The 22,794-nt window shown below is 45.7% G+C and overlaps 1 protein-coding gene across 1 annotated transcript in view; it reads right to left on the reverse strand.

Annotated features, from left to right (window-relative positions):
- Nucleotides 1-6,294: 6,294 nt before the first annotated feature.
- Nucleotides 6,295-22,794, reverse strand: part of LOC146205099 (DNA topoisomerase I, mitochondrial-like) — a 70,362-nt gene continuing 53,862 nt past the window's right edge. The window contains exons 15-18 of the mRNA XM_084589792.1: nt 22,140-22,267; nt 15,825-15,919; nt 15,584-15,733; nt 6,295-7,822 (exon numbers count right to left, since the gene is read on the reverse strand). Coding sequence (XP_084445918.1) covers nt 7,720-7,822; nt 15,584-15,733; nt 15,825-15,919; nt 22,140-22,267 — 476 coding nt within the window. The 3' untranslated portion in view covers nt 6,295-7,719. The remainder of the gene's footprint in view (nt 7,823-15,583; nt 15,734-15,824; nt 15,920-22,139; nt 22,268-22,794) is intronic.

Here is a 22,794-nt window from a genome sequence, read left to right on the forward strand (position 1 = left end):
AGATGAGCGTGTATGAGAAAGCATAGGTAAAAATTATGTATAGGGTGAGTAGCATAGTGTATGCGTGTACGCAGTTATGTATTCAAACGGGGAGCCACAAACGAGGGCAGTTTATACAGTCGCGTCATATCAGTGTGGAGCGCAGGTGAGCCTTCAAATTGCCTCGCAGTGAAAACTGCTTTCGCAGAAAATAGACGCGTCGAGACGCTCACGTGCAGCTCTATAGGCGACGTCGACAGGGCATGGCGGAGGCGCTGGAAGGCGGCATGACAGCGCCTCTTTTATGAGAATCAGCATAGAGATGGGCAAGACGGTTCACTTTAGTGAGCGGATCGGAGTAGCTCCGCACACTAAAGTGACCCGGCTCATTTGAACGGCTCACTGGCTCACATCTGCAGAGGTGAGTGGGTCGCTCAGGAGGGGCCGTATCTTATTATTATATATATATATATATATATATATTAATAGTAATAAAAAGTAAAATAAATTTTGGCCCTCACGTGACACAGCAAGCGATGGCATTTAGCATCAGTTTCTGCCAGCGATTGCGATTACAGTTGCGGTTTCTGTCTGTCGAGACGACTGAGAAAGGTGCACCATTCAGACCACTTCAGTCTGCTTTTCTTCTCTTCGGAGCATGGCTCCGCTCCGGACACTAAAAAGCACAGCGTACCAACCACGCTTGGAGTATGACATTGGCCTCGACCCCTGAAGCCCAACCTCGAGGGCCATTCTTTGCCAAATAACGCTTCTTTACTCCCCCCTTCATTGGCATCGGGTGTCACACTATATTACGCAGAGCCATAGGGATTGCCGCGGACCACTTTACACAGCAGACGAGTACCTGCCCCACTCGTCAGCATGGAACGAAACCCCAAAACGGTAAAAAAAAAAAAAAAGAAAGAAGAAGTGCGGGCACCAGCAGTAGAGCGCCCGCGGTAACCGCGGGAAGATCCGCAGGCAATGGGTTTGGTTGTGACACTCACAAGGGCGGTATAGTTGCTCTTTCGCTTTGCGTTTTGAAAATCCTCACCCGGCTCCGGCAGACAAGGCTCACTGAACGAGAACCGGCTTTCCAAAAGAACCACTGTTCCAGCCATCTAGCAGGTCTCCATCCATAGAACAAAGGCAATAGAACCACCTCACTCGCTCTCCAAAAGAACGGCACACTCCGCTCAAAAGACAGCCGAGGGCGGGGACATTATGGCGAATCTTGCGAGGAAGGGCAGGAGGTTGCTTTCTCGCATGGCTAATAGATGGCGCGGACTCTCCTGTGACGGAAAGGTTCACTGAACTACAGTGAACTAGAATATTGGGTAGTGTGCTCACAAGCGCCGCTCGAGGTGTCCCCGCCGGTGTCGACGGGGAGCGGCGGTGGGCGGTGGCGCTGCGCGCGTCTCCACGGTAGGTGCTTCGAAGCGCGCGCGCTCCACGGGTAAAAGCCAGTGCAGCGATCGGCCGGCGTCGCAGTAGCCGCGCCGACAAATGGAAATATTACCGCGACATTTGCGTGGGTTTTGCTGAAATGGTTAAGCGGACCTTGAATTGAACTTTATATCTGCGCTGTGCACATGTTCAAACAATGTTAATCAATGCGCTTGGCTCGTTGGGATGTTCACGTAGTGTATGTCACTCGTGCCTGCATTGTTTCGCTGGTAAGAAATTATAATGCACTGCATATTCGGGAGTTATACAGCTCTTTCCATTAATGCTTAAAGTCAATAGTAATAGCTTGGGATTCATGCCAGGGATAAACGAGGAATGAAGGAGTGTCGGCCGCAACAACTGCTTATTCACAAACACCCATGCTGCAGCACACAAAAACAAAAAGGACATGGAGATGACAGGTAGAATGAATGCATGTAATTCTGACAAAGTAAAAGGAAAGATGCATTATTTACAATTCGCGTTTTTCGCAGCACGGGAGCCGCCCCACAAGGTTTTGAAACCAGCTACTGCATACTTATTTGGAGAGACATAAAGTCACTGCTTTATGAAACATATGAACAGATTTGTCACCGCTGCGTATATTTAAGTTCACGTATTTTGCCGCTTATTTCCTTCACTTGCTCCAGCACTTCACAACAACGTTAGCAATGGCTTAGTTTGAGGTGCTTCGCCCGTTCTCGTTTTTCTGCCTTTTTTCTGAATTAACCTCTTTCACATAGAAGTGCAGTCTGGTGACTAAATAAAACCTTAATTATTACTTCTTCAGATCGGCCTTCTGCGTGAACGGGGCAACCAACTTCTTTATGCAGTCTATTTCTAACCACTTCCAAAATATCAAGAATACTTGCAGAATTTGTTCGTTTGGGGCCGATTCCTACTCTTCTGTTGTTACGGGTATATTGGGCAGACTAGAAAATTTTGTTTTCGAGGGCCCGTATGAGTTACAACACCAGTGGGTTTCCTCTTCCTTTGTTGTCTTTCTTTCGGTATATTTTTTGAAAGATAGGCTGGCAGATTCGGCAATAGCGTCGGTGTGGCATCGGGGGATAATGCTGGCTTCCCACGAGGGATGCGGACTTTTTCCCCCGTTCACAATATGAACATAGCCCCGTAGAACGAAACGAAGTTCGAAATGAAGCTCACAAACAGCACAGCTCCATATGCACAGCTCTCATCCAGCCGCTTGTCCGAGTGACGGAGGTTGATCTCCCACTGCTTCCTTAAAAGTCACCTTTGGGAACGCCTAGCAGGGCTATTTTTGGGCCACCTTTAGTATGCACATAGCCAGTATTGCATCCAGGCGCGTAGCAATGGTTTTGACGACGGGGCGGCATATTTTGGTTTGGGCCTATCTGCAGTGACGCGGTAAGTTTGTTGTGTGGGTATATGTGAATGATATATGTGACCACGTGAAAGCATCCACTATATTCCTTTACGCCGATGACCCTTTACTAGTATCAGGCAAACCTAAGTTTTCATGTGCCTTGGCTAACCTTCAGGAGGCGCTATTAAATTTAGTCATTGGTTTGTCTCAAACTTAATACAAATAAATGGCACCAAATCCCGACTTGTCTGTTTTCGTAGCCCGCACAAAGATGTACCAAATGTAGGTTCTATATATTTAAACCCCTCATATTGCTATTTGTGTTCTTGTCAACCTATATCTAGCGTCCCGTCGGTTACGTATCTTGGTGTACCCATATACAGTGATCTGACATGGAGTACTCAGTTGACCCACATTTGTAAGAAACTTAGAAGTGTTGCATCTTTGTTGTTTAATTTGAAAACCATGATGCCTTTTTCTATCAGAAAACTAATCGCCCATGCTCTGGGGTAGTGTTCAAAGATACGGTATGTGTTTTTTTTTTTAACTGCTCTTTCACATGGAGTTAATAGGAGTTTGAAAAACATCGCTACAAGCGTCCTCTACACGCCACAGGAGAATTTGCCCAGCAGTGTCTTTAGAACAGCCGGTTTGCCTGCTTTTGACAATCTTTTTAAACAAATTGTACTAAAATATTTTTGGAGCAGTGCATACAGGCACAAAAACACGAAACCGGTACCGTTGAGACATGTTCCTCGTTATCTTAAACCGAGAGTCCGCATTCATTACAGTAAAGCAACAAGACGCTATTATGTTCCAGCCATCCTCAACGAACTACTAGACGACGTATTTTCTTTCACCACCCACAAAACATTGAGAGTCGCTGTTAAAGCGTTAGAGAACATATAATATGTACTGATGTTGTCAGTTCATTTTTGATAGTGTGAAATGTATCTTTTTTTTTTTTTTTTTTGCCTCTGATGGAGTTCTGATGTGGCGCGAAGATTGCAGCGGCTGCCGGTTGTCGCCGCACAAGCCCGCTTGTGGCTTCGGCGCTTCCGTATGTGTATGTTGTTCTAACTATACTAAATAAATATTATTATTATTATTATTATTAGCAGTCTGTCCCAGTGAATTAACCGGTTAGTACAAGCCACATGTCCGCTTACCCCCTCATGTGCGAAAGAAAAGCACAAAGAGTTCTGATCTCCAGGCAGAACATGCATACACCGACGCACGTGGTGTGGTCAACACTCACTTTCGATGGGAGCTTAAACAAGAGCCTGAACTGGCCTTTACTGAACAAACGCTTCAAGTGACCTCCGATAAGCGCCAAAAGAACATGCGCACAGCAGAGCAACAACGAAGCCACAAATGCACACAACGCAGTGACAAATTGAACCGGCTGACAGCGACGGGCGGAGCAAAATCCTACCGTGGTCTACCGTGGCGTCACCTGGTGCCGGCGCCGCGAAGCAGTCGCCTGTCGACACACGCGGGGCCTCCGCTCCCCGTAGAGCCGCCGCGGAGTGAGCACACTACCCAATATTCTAGTTCACTGTAACTGAACGACAGAACCAGCTCTCTGAAAGATCCGGCGGCTTCGACCGCTCCAATGGCTCCGGATCCGATGGCTAAACCGGTAACCGCACGAGGCGATAAGTCGCGCGACGACGGTGCGATCGCCGGTCGTTGCTGCTGGTGCACCCGCACATAAGCAACGGCACTCGGCGACAGTGGCGTTTTTAGTCCGCTTCGTCGGTCATTCAAGGGAAGTGTAATTATTCTACTATCCTGTTTTGAGACTAAACAGCATACAGTACGACAAAAGCACTCATGAAAATTCTGGTAATGCATTGCGTTTCTAAGGGACACAGTGCAGCTGCAGTGTTGCCGAATAACTCGACCCCACAGCACTGTGTCCTCTGCGATGCACGAGACTTGCAAACAGCAACTTTCTCCTGCTCCTTTCGGTAATTACCAACTAGCCACGCATATCTGGTCCCTTATACTGTAAAGCTTACACTGAAGTATATCGGCCTATTTCGATGCGCTCATATGACCGCTGAAATGAGCATGTGCAGGTTCTTTACTCAAACCAGATTAAACAAACGTCATTCACAAAAAAGCCAGAACGGAAGTTGCATACTCTTAAAGTCTGCTGCGACTGGCTGCTTTGAAGGCTGCTTCCAGGCAAAATTTTCTACAAACTCAAAACCTAAGCGAAGCGAGGAGCGTCACTGCATTGGCAGCCCTCAGCCCACAACGCAATGACGCCCTGCAGCATGTTGCAGATTTATTATCACCTCATGCGGACAGCACTTAATGACCAGGAAAAACAACGATGCGCTAAGAGAAGTTGCACAGTGGCGCAATAAATGGCAGATGACAATTCAGAAAAAAACTCTATGCTCATTAAAAAAAAAACTGAAGTGTAAATTAGATTACGTGTACTCTTTGAATAACAAACCCAGCTGCAGTGTGACAATGTGGATAATTGTGTGGTTATCACTTCTGACAAACTGGACTGAGCATGTTCAAATCATAACCAACAGCAAGAACAAGCTCTTGCTTAAAAGGGCCCTTCATCATCCCACATCTGATAAAAAGCTTCTTGCTTACATCGTCCTTATCCTGTTGTCTTAGAATGTGCTAACATAGCTTTGTTCCATCAAACAAGAAACGTTAGCACTTCCAATGGTGCAAATGAAAGCCGCACGCATTAACTTGGTTGCATGCAGTCACCCACAGATCTTTTACAAATGGCAGGGCTTCTAGTTGTCTGGCCACGCTAAATTACACCAGCCAAGGCTGCTGATTTTACTGTTCTTGATAACCATACAAGAGGAACTTGTCACAAGTATGTGCTCACACTTGAATTTTTTTGATATAGCAATGCCCTCTGATAATTGTTTTCCACAAGTTGTCAGAGACTGGAATCACTTGCATCAATCAGATACAACCCAGCCAACTATAGACAAATTTTTAGGCTGGATGAGTGCTCCGTGTTTAAATTTCTCTCACCATAACCTCGCTTATGATTTTGTGTTTCTCTCGGCATGTTTATGGAAGCGCCATCCTCTAGCTTATTAAGACTGCTTCATTTATTATTACCATGCGTGCTGCATGTTCTATTTTGCTTTGTTTATTTTTGGTTGCTAGACTCGCAACTTGAAAACACTGAACTTGTATGCTTTGCCTTCTCATGTTACAATCCCAAATAGGGATTGACAGTATTTAAAAAAAATATATATATAGAAGGTAAACGTGAAACTTGTGTATGTGCCCTATCAATGATCTGCTATGATGCAATGCAGCAGTTTGCACTAACTCTACATGTCTTGGCGTACACAATACACGAAAAAATGGCGCATGAGGAACACGAAGAAAGGTCCTTTTTTTAAACCTTTACTTTTGATATGGTAAGATAATGTTTAAAATGAATAATGCACGTTTACAAATGCTCAAAAGAGAATGCACAGCATCACTGCCTTAGTTTTGTTTTCTCCAGACAATGCAGATGGAAGGCCAAATCATGTATTGGCATAAAATACACCTAACTGAAAACTAAGGGTGCTCGTGTACATTAATGACAACGTGTGCAAGTTTGACAGACAACCTTCACTTCCCGATAGCAATGACAATCATACCTAAAATCTAGTGCATTCATATTGCTAGAAACATAAAACAAACAGATGGCAATTGTTTAGGTTTACTTCACATTTTGAGAATGCTTCTTCACATCTTCATCACACCACGCAATTCGTCTGCAACGCTTTGAAATTGTTTTGTATACTTCATCCTGCTACGACCATGCAAAAGTGTCACATCTTCATCACACCAGGCAATTCGTCTGCAACGCTTTGAAATTGTTTTGTATACTTCGTCCTGCTATGACCATGCAAAAGTGCCATGAGTGCCGGGACGTAAGAAACACACAGGCACAAACAAGGTTGTGACTGTGTGTTTCTTACGTCCCTTCATCACACCAGGCAATTCGTCTGCAACGCTTTGAAATTGTTTTGTATACTTTGTCCTGCTATGACCATGCAAAAGAGCCATGCTAAAGTTTCATAAAAAGCTGTCTTGGTCGTGGTCAGGTATTTCATTACCCAAACAGAAAAAACATGTTTTATCACCCTAAAAGATCCTTTGCCTGCCAACAAGCAGGAATCTTATGGTATTTGCTATGGAACTGCCTAAAAATGGCAGGATGAGAAACAAATTTGAAAAGCTCACACACATACACGCAAAAAAAAGTCACAATGCAAATTTGACAGTGAACATACTTAGGACATGATCCTTACCCCTCCTTCCACAATGAAAACAAAGAACTGCTTTGTTAGTGCCCAATAACAATAACAGATGGCTGAGGAAGTCACAACTGCTATATGTGCACATGAACGTGCACCAAGGGTGTTTAGCCATAAATAAAAGTTATCTCGCTTAAAAGCAAAACATAAAACAACTGTGCTCTCAGTACATACATTTCAGTCTGCTTACATTGTTTAATAACAAAGACAACTTGTGATGGATGAAAATTGGGAACCGGAAAAGTCATAGCTGTCTTTGCATGACAACACACACACACAAAAAAAAATCTATAAGAAAAAAAAAAAAAAAAAGAAAGGACAAACAAACAGCATCAGGTTGAGCAAGCAGATGGACCTGAAATGAGACAATCCAGCTAGGTGCAGATTTCCTTTGCATGGCTATGGGACAGTGAAAGGATGGCTGGTGGGAATAGTGGAGGGAGGGTCGGGATCTCAAAAGGGCACCAGCCCCCATGCCCCACCCCCTGATGCGTCTTGGGTGTGGACATACCTGGGGGAGCTCAAAGGCTGGCTTGGCCTGCTAGTGGGCTTGAAGGGTATGGGGGCTGGGGCAGCTTTTTACATCTGCCTCAAAGGAATCAACACTGTAGCAGCTAACAGGCAGGCCTCAGCTCAAAATTGATAATCTGGGCCTGCCATTTCTATGGCCCAACGAAACTTGTCCCGTTGTGTCTTGTTGTAGATCTTGTCAATGGGGACGTTCCACTTTTTGCACCTGGAAGGCCATTTGTAAAGCCATCAAAACACATAAACCTCACTACAGTCATTCCCAGATAAATGAAGAAAATTACAAAATAGTTTGATATATAAAACAAGGCATCATGTAAGCTTTTCTGTAACCTAAAAATGTGAACATGGTGCACTTATGCTAGCTAAAGAGTTCCTGAAGCAACATGTTGCCTGTCAGTATACTGGGTGTCACTGAGCCTAGCTCACCTCTTATCGAAGCCACAGCAGACTATGCTTTTAGAGAAGCCATCGCTTATCACAAGAGGTCTATTAAATGCAATATTTTCTCACTTAATCAGGGCACAGTTGATTTCTGCAATGAAGAAGGCCAAGAAAAGCCCATTGCAAGCTAGCAATGTGGCTTCATGGTGAGACATGCTGAATGCCAACTTCCCTGCACAGCCTTTTAAAACCGGAATGTCAGGCCACCCATGAGATTTTCACCCCATCACACAGTGCTAGCACCACCGGCAGGTGCTTAAGACAGTGCAGCTGACCTGGCTCAGTGCACGAAAAGTAATAGTGGAAGAGGTGTTAGAAGAAATGCCACTTACAGCAGTGCAGCATGCAGTTCAATATCTGAACAACACTGCTATACTTTTGCATATTTCCTAGGGGACATTCCGACAATTTACAACTAACAATTTAATATATCCAGATTAGATACATTCAAGATCAATTACTTTTTTGTATGAAGCTCTGTGCAATCACTGCAAATGCAATTTTTAACTGAAAAGGCAGGTGATAAGCTACATTACAAGTTGTCAGTTTCACACAATTCCAACTATATAGCTGCAATTCAAACTGCACTGCAAAAAACTGCTGAACTTCAAAGCACCAGTGAAAAAAAAAAAAAAAAAAAAAAAAAAAAAAGGAAAAAAAAAAAAAAAAAAAAACGCTTTCCCAGCTATGGTTGGTTCTGGCAAGCTTAACACAATAATACAAGCAGACTTAAATGATGTTTACAACAATAGGGTGCTTTCAACCAAATACAAGCCCCCTGTAAAGATGTGACGCGCGCCGCCACCGGTTCTTTCCGCAAGAAATGGCAGGACTCAGCGACAGGGCAGCACGTTTTCAGTGTTGCCCTTCTACCACGCCTCATCGTTTGGACGAGGGAAGTATATTTATGCTAGTACCGTATTTACTTGCATAATGCTTGCACTCGCGTAATGTTTGCACCCCCAACATTGGGTGTAAAAAATCACTTTTTTTTCCTCGCATAATCATCGCACCACCAATATTACCACCACGAGTCGCCTGCTAGTAGTAACAAGCGCCATCTTTGCAGCGTTACTGAACCTAGCTGCCCTCGTTGTGTGCACGCGCTATCAGGCGGCGGTAGCGTGCTCGAGTATATTATCATCATCGGTTATGCTCGTAATTTTTTTTTTTTTTTTATCTTCATGATGCTCATGGTCGCCATTTTGCAAGGTGTCTCCGTGTCTCGATGTCATTGTTCCTTCGTTCCGTACGTGTTACTTGCTTTGTTCCACTGTCTACCGTGTTCTTGGTGCCGCATCGCGGTGGGGAGGTACGCAAGTTATACAGCTGCTTTTAAGCTGAAAGCATTCGGGTAGAGGCTACAGCATAGCAACCGCGCTGCTAGCAGGCTCTTCGGCGTCAACGAGTTCTGCGTAGTGCGCTATGGAGACAGTGTCGATACGGACTCGGATCAAGTCTCTGATCGAGAGTAGAACTGTACGGTCTGTTGTGAGCATAATACCACGAAACGCAGGGAGTGATGATGAGGCTGCGTGGGGTAAATAAAGTGCTTTAGCAATTTGTGCTTTTGGCGACCCTGTACTTTTATAACAAGAGTAAGTTCGGCTTGAAAGTAATGTTACGCTTATATTTACAATAGCTGACCTAAGAATCCTGGTTCACACCTATTTATACAGTCGCCGACTGATTTTTCGGACTCCAAACATTCGGACACACTCGATTATTCGGGCTGCTTCGCGGCACCGTCACCCTTCCCATAGGCCGTAATGCATAACAAATACCGAAATTTCGGTATGTATTTTTCGGACCCTACTCGAGCAAACTCGATCGACAGCAGCTACCCACACTGACACTGACTGAAGCATGAAGCACCATTTCTGTTTTGGAATGAGCCTCCTTACCGCCCCAAGAGGTGGCGGTAGGAGCAGAGTCCGCTCATCGACATCATTTTTGTGTGTTCCGGTATAGTGCTCTAGAATATTGGGCAGTGTGACGACCGGCGCCGGAGAGCGGGCCGCTTTTGCGATGACAGGAACCGACTTCCGCGAGAGGGCGCGACGTGCAACAGGGGTGCCACGTTCGCCGCTCGGCTATGGCTCGGCGCGTAGCAGCCGCGGGGATAGTGGCGGTACAGATGAGGGTCGCGGTTCTCTTTGGAGCTATTTTCACACTCTACGCAATTGGTGCGATATTGAATAAAGAGGCTACTTATTCCAAGTTCTTAAACTGATCCCTGCCATTCCTTTACGTTAATCTGGAGACGCCGTGCACGCTTGGGTAGTCCTACGGAGCCGCGCGCGATGTTTGAATCGCTATTTGAAAACTCTTTCAACATTTCTTCTTCCTGCAGACAGTCATAAATCGTCCAGATGAGCAATTTGTACTTAATGCTTCCAACAAAGTGGGGTGTTTTGCATTCGTTCTTTCGGTAAGGGAATAAAGGCTACTGCCGAGGAGCGCTATTAAAACGCGGAGAAAAACAGTATACATGCGAAGCAAAGCTTGTAAGGCCTCTTTAGGAACACCTTATATTTTTACGAGCCTTATTTACGAACACATTTTTCATCTTGTGCCTATTAATACATAACGTTTATCTTGAATCGCCAGTAATATGTAATATATCTCTTTAATCGTTGTCCTTTATGTGCCCTAATCACCACTTACAGAAATGACAAATAAAGTGTGCGAAAATTTAAAGGACTGCGGTTACCAGCAACAACAAAAAAAAAAAAAAAAAAAGAGTACATGCACGACTCAAGCATTTATTTTTTTGTTCGTGATTAACAAATACATATATCGCGGACATTTGTTTACGTGCCCCTCACCAAAGGGTGAATCAGTTGTACAGATGCAAAGAAAAGGTCAAGTGCTGCTAGGGGAATACTTCAGATAAAATATGAGAAATTAAACCTGTCACATACGTTTACGAGGGAATACTTTCATATATTGGGCACTTGAGCGCGGACGCTTTACTGGCATCAAATTGTACAAAGCAAAAAAAAAAAAGCCCTTATAATTGCGCCTCGTATTGGCAGGTAGGATGCAGTTCTTGGCGCGCACCGAGAGAAAAAAAATGCGAAAATGATGACGGGCACCTAATACGCATGCAAATAATATAAGGCCGAATTCAAATGCGGTCTATAATGCCTGTTTATTCTTCGAGTGTGTGGTATGAAATGTGAGTAATCGACTGGATATACTCGCCAACTACTGCTTGCCAGACTACAGTCGGGTTATTTGCCGCGGCTACTCTTTGCAGAACTAATCAGGCTATAATTGTTAACAAAGTTGATATTACACGTGGAATACTTCCAAGGGAATTTAATTGCTTTCCCTTTGGAAACGTTTGTCGTGGTTCGCTTACTTCGCAAAGAGAGAAGCCGCAAAAACACATGAAATTTAATTACTTTAAGTGTGAGCTTTCTGGTGATCCAGGTAGGTAAAATTTTTGAACTTCCACATTTTCCAGGAAGGTTGAAAAATCTGAAGTGCAAAGGCGTCCAAAAGGACCGTACACCCGAGCCAAAATTTTGGGTAAATTTCTAACCTAGCTTCGAGCCTATGGCGCAGTTTTTGTTCGTGGCGAGAAACCGTGCCTGCCTCACAACCTCTCTTTCGCAGAAGGATGATCTAGCGGCCACGAATTAGGCATTTACTATAGCCTCTGCATCCTCTATTTTCCGTCGTTCTTTCTTTTTCAAAGTATTTTTTTTTTTTTTTTTCATTTCGTATGTGCACCGAAACAGGGCTAGAGAGATCTTCTGAGGGCAATGACTTGCATATTACCGGTTGCTTGAGCACGCAGAATAAAAACTACCTAGACATTTTTTAGAACAATTAAGTCATTGCCAAACTACGTGCATTGAGAATAGCGCGCATTTCTGGGTATTTAAAGATACCCGTTACAACAATGTTCCAGCTTACGGAGAGAAAAGTAAATGGTTTTTTCTTAGATTAGTGTACAGTTTTACAGTTGACACTTAAATTGCTTAAATTTCGACGCTTATACATCTTTATGCGCGTTCGATTGCAGCCTGTGTGTGCACTACTTTCCTCTTCCCAGGCCTTCATTTGGTTCTTTTTTTTTTTTTAATGTCTTTCATATATCTCCATTTTTCTTCGTCTTTAACCGCCTGCCTTCTTCTCCGTCGTGCGTTTGCCGTGCCGCACGAAAATTCCAAACCTTTGTTCACATTCGCGGTCGCTCTTTTCACTGCGCTGCGTGCTTTCCACCAACCCCTTTCTCCCTCCCTCGACACGTCTTTTTTTTTTTTCCCCTGTGCAACCTTTACTTCCCACTTCTTCCACCTTTCCTGACCCACTGTGTTCCGTTATTCGGTAGCCCTTTACCTGGAGTGGTGTCATTCGTTTTTCATGTCCGTACTATGTATACCTGCATGCGGGGTAGTCCACATTTAATTCATTCGAACTGAATACTGTCTTCTCATGGCTTCAGGTGACGTAGTGTAGACCGCATAGTTTGCGCGTGAAACAATGGAATGTACCATTTTGGACTGTTTTGGTAATGGGGTCACTGTGGCCAGCTTTAGTCAGCGCTCGAACGCACGTGTTACATGTTTGACTTTTTCATACGTCCTGTCTCCACACTGCCCTCTTTTCAAAACGAGTACATTTCTGGACGTCAATTAGGTGCACTATGCTAAAGCGAGCTGTACCGCGAGTGAAGCGTGCTGTGCGAGTCTGAACTTGTACGCCCTCTCCAAGCTGCTTTTTTCAAAGCCCAAATCCTGTCATGTTGCTTCTCCGGGGTGTTGCCGACGGCCAAAATGGAAAATAAATTAGGTGATTGCTAACAGTACTGAGCGCTGTTAACCCGCATATTCGTAAAATCTTGTCACGAATAGCTCGAGGCGACGCACAAGCAAACAAGAACGTACAGTGCACACGGTATCCGCCCGCCGCACAGCGCGCATACGCGGGCGCCCGGACGGCTGACACACCAGTTGCTGGTGGCGCCCTCTGCGCTGCGGCGCCTCCGTCATCGCAAAAGCGGCCCCCCTCTCCCATGCATTTCGCGGCGCGGTCGGCACACTGCCCAATCTTCTAGAGCACTATAGTTCCGGCACATCGGCTATTTTCGGTCTGGCCCATTCAAATCCAGGTCAAATCCAGTAGCCGCTGGCCCGGTCGTCTCTTCTTTCTTCTTTGTGACGGCGTGCGGTGTAGTTATAGTGTGCAGTGTTCATTCTATTTGTGTTCCTTGTGTGTTGTGTATGCCTAGCAGCAAGACCAACGAAGCACACGGGAATGGCACCAACATCGGGGCAGTCAGCGCCGGGGAATTCAGCTAAGAAGCACGGCAAATACGCAACGATGGCAATGGCGAAGAATATCGCCGTGATCCATCAAGTGCAGAATGGCCGCCTACAGAGCGAAGTAGCCCGGGAGTTCGACATCTCGAAGCAGACTGCGTCAGACTATATGAAAAACAAAATGAAGATTTTGAACGAATCATTGAAGTCTTCTTCAGTGCTGGAAAGATAAAATTTCAGAGAGGGCAGCCACCCGAAGCTTGAAGAAGCGCTCCACATGTGGCTGTGTGCGACAGTTGCAAAGAGGATCCCAGTGTTGGGCGATCTTCTGTAACAAAAGGCGGAGGCCCTCGCACTGCGAATGAACATCGAAGGCTTTAAGTTTAGCGATGGCTGGCTCCGTAACTTTAAGAAGAGGTACGACCTCACTTTCAAGAAGATGTGCGGCGAGAGTGGTGCCGTGAACCAGACTCTTGTAACAAATTACCGCTCTGACAGACTGGAGTCGCTGCTGGACAGATTTTTGCCTGGTGAGATCTTCAATTGTGATGAAACAGGCCTTTTTTATAATATGTTACCCGAGAAGACACTGTTCCGTGTCTGGCGACCCCTGCCACGGCGGAAGGTATAGCAAAGACCGGGTCACAATGATGGTTGGCAGCAACATGTCGGGAAACGAAAAGCTCCCGATTCTTGTGATTGGGAGATCAAAGAGCCCGAGATGCTTCAAGGGGGTAAAAACATTGCCCGTGTGGTATGAAGCAACCCGAAAGCTTGGATTACGCAGCATCTTTTCGCTGCCTATGTACGCAAGCTGGACCGGAAATTCAAGGCCCAAAATCGCATGGTGTTACTCTTTGTGGACAATTGCGGTGCACATGGCCACATTGATGACCTGGAATCCATTCAGTTGGAATTCCTGCCACCAAACACGAGCGTCCTTCAACCCATGGACCAGGGTGTGATTAAAAATTTGAAGGTGCTATACAGAGCAAGCAGTATGCTGCAACTCTGCTGTCGGCGATCAGCATGCTTGCTGACGCTTGGAAGGCTGTGACCGCAGCCACACTCCGAAACTGCTTTCGGCATGCTGGACTTGTTGGAGTTGGTGAAGCGGATGCCGCGGCCCAGGATCTCCCGTCCGACATGCTTCCCACAGATAGTGAACACATGCTGCAAGACTTGCGCAGTGACGGCAGGGTGATCCCAGACGCAGTCACCTTTGAGAACTTTTCAAATGCCGACAGTGCAGCACTCACATGCGCGGAGCTGGACGATGACGAGATAATTTGTCAGGTATCTGCTGTCCCGCCTGACGATGAATCTGAGTCAGAGGGCGACGCACCACCTGTTCTGCTGCCGTCGCACGCGGACCTTGTAAATGCGGTGACGATGCTTGCAGCTGCCTACAGTGACAGCACGACCCTTTCCGAGATTCAAGCAGATCTGATTGCTCGCAAACGGAGGAGCGTCCAGCAGCACATTCACGATTTTTTCCAGCCAATTGCGGGGCCTGAATAAGTGCACAGGGCATGCCAGTGCATAGAAATAAAGTTTTCTTTATTTTTTTCTGATTTTGTTTTTTCAGACTCCTGTTTATTCAGATTTTTCGGCGGTCCCCGTGAGGTCCGAATAATCGGTCGGCGACTGTATTTGCTTTTAGTGCTCCAAAACATTTGCTCAAAATTTTCCCTGCATAATTATCGCAACCCCCAACTTTCCAACAATTGAAAAAAGGTGCGAGCATTATGCGAGTAAATACGGTATCCCATTTTCAGGTCTGCCTGCAGGTTCTTTGCTCAAATCACCGTGGCTCAAACTGCACTTAAAAAAAAAAAAAAAACCTTTCAAAACACACACACACACACACACACACACACACACACACACACACACACACACACACACACACACACACACACACACACACACACACACACACACACACACACACACACACACACACACACACACACACACACACACACACACACACACACACACACACAGGCAGGCGTTATGTCCCCAAAACGCCTTCTGCAACTAGCTGCCCTGTGTGCTAATTCCGGACAACGCTGTTACAGGGTGCGTCACCCCGAATAGTCGCCTTGCATGGATAGCACTTTAAATACTTATTAAATACATTATGACAATGCAACCTTGAAGAAATAATAACTTAAAAAAAAAATACCATGTGCTTGTCATATGCAATGAACAAACTAATCCACAAAACAATGCATCTGTCTCACCAGGCAACGCTGATTCTCGGATCCAAGTAGTTCAGCTTGGAGGTTCCCAAAGCAATCTGTTTGTTTTCTTCTTTGTCCATGGCTTGCACCTCCAGCTTTTTCATTTGCTCCTCCAACTGCTGCATGCGTTTCTTCTTACGTTCCAACAGCCTGCATCATGTGCAACAGGTTGACGGTTTTACCAAGCTGCCTACACATTGTAACGTTTCAACAGAATAAATGTGTTGCATGCATCACTTACTGCTTGTCCTTCTCTGACCGGGAGTTGTGGTAGTCAGACTTGAGCTGCTTGAGTTCTACTTTGCACTGTCGGATCTGTTCTTCTTTCTCCTCCATCTGTAAACAATAGAGAACATTAACAACAAAGCTAACAATGTGGCAAATTCTATTTTTAGAAAGTTTATGAAGACACATGATCAAAATAAAATGGGTGCAAACTTGCATTCAGCCCTTGAAACCCTTAAAACTAAACATCAGTTCAGAGAAATGTTGAGGCTCTCTACTAAGATCCATAATTATAAAAGGAACTATAATGGCGTACAGTATAAAGCACAGTTCTCGAGAGTGTAGAGATATTTGTATTCAGTATCCATTACCATTACAGTGAAACCTCATTATAATGAACAGTTAATAAATCGGAAAATAGTTCGCTCTATCCATAATTCGTAATATAAAATTTCGTAGAAAATACATGCAAGAGCAGCAAAATTCAATCAGAGAAGGCACAGCAACTCGGAGGGTGCCTACTCGGGTCACGTCCATTTATTTACGCGCAAAGAACTGCATTATCGCGGCCTGCTTTTTTGTGTTGATCGCATCCCGTATCATGCCCTGTTCCACAGTTTGCAAACACTCAACAAGGGCAAACCCACTGCTCTCAATAGCACTGCAGTGGCGGCGCAGTAAATCCAATGCAGCAAGCGCTCCTTGTGAAGTCGGAATGTTCTCATCGTCTCCAGGGTCAGCGTGAGCTTCGTCTGCGGGATGTTCAGAAACTTCCATATCAATTTCGGCGTCCATCAGTACAGCCGTGGTTGCCGCGATGTTATCGTCGCCTATAAAGTCCTCTACAGTCATTGTTGCGGGCATGTCACCAACAAAACGCGAAGAATCGTTCCAGGCCTCATCGAGCTCGCAGAGCTCTGCTTCGTCGGAATCGTCCCTATCGTCACTTGATGCACGGGCCTCTGCTCGAACAAAACCTGCGTGCCGAAAGCAGCTGGCAATCGTTTAGCCTTTCACGCTATCCCATGTCGCTTTAACGCTCCCAGCAAGTCGATCTTCAAGTCCTGCTTCATAAGAAGCTTCGCAAGAAGAGTGTCAGTCTCCTCTTGTAAACTGCCTTGAAGGCCCTCATTTTATCTTCAACTTGGTCTTTAACGTCAATGCTGCTCTTTTTTTCACGTTCACCGCCATCACAGCACTACGCACACCCGCGCACCACACTCGACACGACGACCGACGGCAGCCTCCGCCGAACGCTACGACAGCCACGCTGCTGCTAACACTAAAACGAAAAAACGAGCAAAAACCAAAAAGGCAAAAGCAACATTCGATCGCGCCGCTGCTGAAGCGGCGCTGTCAGCGATTGTGAGATGCGAACGATTTCTCATGGCCTCCGAGATCACCTCCGCGCGTACAAACAGGCACGCGGAGGTGATCTCAGAGGCCATGAATTTTTTTGGCTGTCAACTCCCAATGCCGTCGTGGCATCTGTAGCGCCTGCGAGGTAGTCCTGAACGTTTGCTTCGCGGCACAACACACATGTAGTGCAACGAAGCCTACCTTCTGCTATTAAAGTGAGGTAGTGCTTGGCGTCGCGAAGTTCGTAATATCCGTTTTATGCCGAACCACATTCGCTATGGGAAGTTAAAAATACATGTGTTTGACAAAAATATTTTGGAAGAGTTCGATATATTCAATAATTTGTTATATGCGTGTTCGTTATATCGAGGTTTGACTGTGTTACCAAGTTCGACAACAGACTGTAATAGACTTGACTGAATTTTATAGCCCACGTGCTGGCAAAGCAAAAACAGACCGTCAGCAGTCATTGAGCTTCACCCTGCAACCAGCATTATTGTGACAACGCTTTATCAAGTCAACTGCTGTAACTGCAGAGCATTCGAGCTTTTATCATTGTCAAATAAAATGGGCTATGAGGCCGAATTTTCAGAAAATTTCTCTGCGCTGCTCGATAACTTGCCTATTCACACCTGAAAATCCAAAGCGACTAGTCATTAAACAGGATAAAAAAATTGCTGGCCCTTCAGATATATGCTAACAACATTCACTTGGTTTAAATTCAAACAAAAGCTTAGCCTTTTAAAAATCTTGATCCCTCTTAGCTCATAAACTTTATATGTTTATTAACACTTCCCTGCCCATGGAAAGAGTGGCTGTTTTCGATATACAGTCGAACCCGGATATATCGAACTCGAAGGGGATCGCGAAATAGTTCGATATATCGATAATTCCATATACAGAAATCGGCTTGTGACGACACTTACGCTGCGAAAAAATGATATCATATTTGTCGCGTAATCAACCCACTCCCATAATGAACCCACCCTCCACTTTTGCACCAGAGAATTGGGAAAAAAAGAAAAAGCATTAGGGACAGCTCGCTCACATGCAAGCGATTGAGCGATCTCAGCGACGAGCAGCAGCGACAGAGCGAAAAATTTCTAACTTGAAACTGCGTCCCTCTCGCCGCTCGAGCCACCGCGGCAACTCAAAACAGTTTCTTTGTCGCCGCGGCAGAAATCGCGAGCGTTTTCGCTTGCATGTGGATGGCGCGCGCCACTCTTTCGGTCGTCTCATCCACAGCTCATCTCTTGGCAGCGTGCCAAGATGCTGCCCAGCGATAACGTCACAGCGTCTTTATCTTTTGATAGCTCCTGCGGTGGCGGGGAGCGAACTTGGCATAGTGCCCGTGATGGCTGGTTCGATTTATCATGCCGCGCTTGAGGCGGGCTTAGTCCACTGCCACAAAATCATTGGAAAGCGTGATAGCTGAATGCTATTTGAAGCGAAAAATGCTAAAAGCCAGTGTCATGATCGCAGCTGACCACGTGCTTTCGTTGATTCATACGTGCAAGGTTAAACAATTCCCGAAAAAAAAAAAAACCCGCTTCTTCCCATCCGCAACCGCCATACCTTACGCTACGCCGCGCGTACAGCGCAACGATAAGAATGGACGACTCTCGCGAAAAAAAAAAGAAAAAAAGAGAGATCTGTCGCTTCTTAACGTCTGCAGGCACCGTAGTCAAGTCAGCCGCCGTGCGCAAAGGGTTCGCAACACACGCTGGAGAAAGCGTCCGACGTTCTGTCTGCAAACGGGCTGAGCTGGCTTGGCGCATGCGTAGCGCGTGCTGCTGCGAACGAAGGCCGGGAGGGAGGAAGGAGAGAGAGAGCTCGGCAAAAGAATGGGAACACTTGCGCTTCGCTCTATCGCATTTTTCCCCTTTAGTTCCCACTGGTTCACTCACACACAACTTGCAAATGTCACGTGCTGGCGCGCGCGGGAAACGATAACAGCAGATGCGCGTGCCTTTGGGAAATGGGCGCGGCACTGCCCTAGACCATCCGTCACCCCTCTCATTCCTTCCGCGCGTGGCTTGAAAATGTCACGCGGCAAACGGCCTAGTAAGATGCGATCGACTTTGGGGAAGGCACACTTTCCAGTGCGCGGTGCAGAGTTTGATATATCGAACGACCGGTGAAATTGAGTTCGATATATGACGCGGCTTTCCTATACTTTTACATGGGATTTTCAAGGGGATATTCCGTGAGTTCGATATAACCATAATTCGATATACCCGGGTACGATATATCCGGGTTCGACTGTATTGCAGTTAACTACACACGCGTGATACTAAAGTGTATTTTAGAGGAGGAAATTCTTTCTCTAACAGCAATAAAAAATTTGTCACTAAAAAGAAAAAGCAGTTTTTTTTTCTACAGGTGACACACACACAAAAAAACATTGAAATATGTGTAACGCCCCAAGGGCCTGTGCATGATATCAGTAAATACAGTCAAACCTCGTTATAACGAAGTTTCATTTTGCGCGGAAATTTGTTCGTTATATCCGATATTCGTTGTAAAAGTACACACAAATTCCTACAAAGAAAAAATTCTGTTCATAAACCCAAGCAAAGGCTACCCTAAAATGGAAAAACTAGGCGGACCGCTTCAAGTGGTACAGACACCTTATGGGCAGAGCAGTTGTCCAATATAAGGAGCACTTTCCTGCGCTGCTCTGCCATGTCTTTGTCGAAGGCCTTCAGCCATGCTTCAAAGAGTGACGACGTCATCCACGCCTTTTTGTTCGAGCGATAGTCCGCTTGGACATTCCGGGCGTTGCGCAGGCACCTGGGGCGAGCAGATTTACCAATAACAGTTAGCCGCCTTTTATCTGACCCATCCATGTTGGCACAAACAACTACGGTGATGCGGTCTTTGCTTTTCTTGCCTCCTCGGCACAGTTCGTTCTTCGCAACGAGTGACCTTTCCGGGAGCAGCTTAAAAAAAAGCGCAGTCTCGTCCACGTTGTAGACATCGCGCATCTCGTAGCCATCCAGTTGCATGCGGAAGCTTTCTGCCCACTTCTCGCAGTTCTCTACTTCGACGGCTGCTTCTTCGCTCAACAAGGTGTGGCAAACAATCTGGTGGCGGTCTTTAAATCGCTGCAGCCAGCCACTGCTTGCATAGAAGTCATCGTGGCCTAGGACGCAAGCGAGACTTCTTGCCTTCATTTGAAGCACGGCACCAGACACAGGCAGGTTGCGCGCTCTAACGTCCTTGAACCACGCGAACAAGGCATCTTCAACATCCTGGTGGTGACAATACCTGACGCGCTTCCTGTCGTTCTTCACGGCGCCTGCAGAGTGCACATTTTCTATCTTCTGCCTTGCGCTCAGTATGGTTGACAGAGTGCTAGGCGCAATGCCGAAGTCTGCGGCAATCTCTTTCTTCTTGCGCCCGCTGTCGACCGCCCTGAATATTTTTATCTTTGTTTCAAGAGAAACTGCTTTGCGTTTCGGCGCCACCATGCTGCAAGACGACGGCACGGCCTCGAGGAAAGTGAGCACACGCGCGGGTCGGCAAAGAGTAGGGGCAGGGGCATGCGGGCGGTGGTTTGATCACGTGCAGGTCACATGCCAGGCAGCCGTTGATGCTAGATTCACTCGCGGTCCCTAGATGGCGTGGCGTGCGAAAGCACGGGTGATTCAAACACATTTTAGGTGGAGGCGATTGATAGAACCGAAATTTAGCGTTTTGAAAAAAAAATTTTTTTTGCTTCTTTGCGGATTTTTAGTCGTGTGAATACGAAATATGCTTCGTTATAACCGATTTAGTGCCAAATTTTCAGTTTTTCATTTCGTTATACAGATAGAACTCCCATAGAAATAAGGCACAGCCAACCAAACTTTGCTTTTACTTCGTTATATCCGATAATTCGCTGTATCCGTGTTCATTATAACGAGGTTCGACTGTATCAACATGTCGTGTACAGAATACAGAGTTCTGCAAGCGATAGTGCCAGAAAGATACTGACACCCTGCAGATAAGAACCGTGCCCTTTAGAACATGTAGAATATGTTTAGAGCAGCACGCAGCAGCCACGAAATGAAACTTATCAGCAGATTCCTGTTGGCGTTCTGGGTTGGCTTGACGTGTTTAATTGCCTGTGCTAATAATGAACCGAACACATCAATGCCTGTAGATCTATAAACTCCATTTCACAATGTTGACTCAGTGGACACCACACCCCAAGTTGTTTCATATTCTATAGACAATCAGTTTAGTGAACTATTTTCTCGGGTAGTGAACTATTTTTTCGGGCCCCTTCAAAGTTCACTCTTGTGAGAGTTTACATCAGTCAGTCAGGCACCAGGCAAATGCAGGCACCAGGCAAATGTTCAGGACTGCGTCAACAGTTCCAACGGTAGAAATAAAAGGCATTGAAGTACTTTTCTTGGATGTCATACAAAAAAGAGAAGGCACCGACGACCCCCCTCCCCCCCCAATCACCCACCTACCCACTTTCTGGCCACCACAACAGTCATGGTGGTGATTTGATTTCGCCAATTTCAAAACCACTCATGGTTTTACCCAGTCTTTCACTCTCTCCCTCTGTTTTTCTAAAGCCTAACTGGCCGTCCTCTACTCCAGTGGTGCATAGTTTTAGTAATCTGTGGCGGAGCCTTTAATAAACAGACTTCTATGGAACTTGGGCAGACAAAGCAGCATGGTACAAATAACTGAAGCCTTTAATAAATAGACTTCTATGGAACTTGGGCAAACCAAGCAGCATGGTTCAAATAACTGAAGTTTAAAAAGCTTTCACTGTAAATGAGGACAATGAATAGACAAAATATCCCACTATAATTTACACTGTGCATTTCCTGAACTATCTGCACAGCAAATTCAGAGTCAACCATGATGTCAAAATCATGACTAAGTTTTGAATCAGGTTTGACTGTTCCATACTCCAATGCCAGAGACTTGCAGAAGATAGCATACTGCCAAATAATGAAACCACACTTGCCTTCTTTTGCAAGTTCTCCATCTGTTTTCCAAATGTCTTTGGGACGGCTCGCTGATGGTTACAAAGGATGGCTACAGCTCTATTTGCTCGATTGTAGGCCAGCATCTTTTCAGGCAGTGACATATCAGCTGACAAAGAAAAGGAAGAAGAGAACATTTATTAGTGCCTTCAAAAAAAGAGAACTAGCTACTAAGTGTAACAAGTGTAACACGTAGCTGAACATGTAAAAGCAAGTCCGTGTTCTATACTATTAAGACATTTATAACAGGCATACAGTCACCAATCGATATTTCGGATGCCCAATTTTCCGGACCTGCCTGAAAATCCAGACCTTGCCATGACACCGCCACGCACTCCACAGAGTCAATGTATAACACCGACCAAAATTTAGGATGTTTGAAATCCACCTCATTAAATATTTCGGGCTTTTTCTTTCGTTTGCCAACTCAAGAGCAACCGAAAACAAAAACGCCAGTGTCATTTTGCTTTTCTGGCCGCTGCCATTTTGGTTTTCTGCAAACTCGAACCCACGTGTAATACCATCCTCTCATCACGCCATCGAAACCTTGCATACTCGGTATAGCCTTCATAGCAGGCACCGCTTGCTGCACCGTTCCGCTAGTGCCAGCTCTGCCGTGCTGCCGTTGTGCACAGT

This window comes from Amblyomma maculatum, chromosome 1, assembly GCF_055883805.1.
Source record: "Amblyomma maculatum isolate TAMU_Amacu chromosome 1, ASM5588380v1, whole genome shotgun sequence".
In the NCBI taxonomy this organism is placed as follows: domain Eukaryota; kingdom Metazoa; phylum Arthropoda; class Arachnida; order Ixodida; family Ixodidae; genus Amblyomma; species Amblyomma maculatum.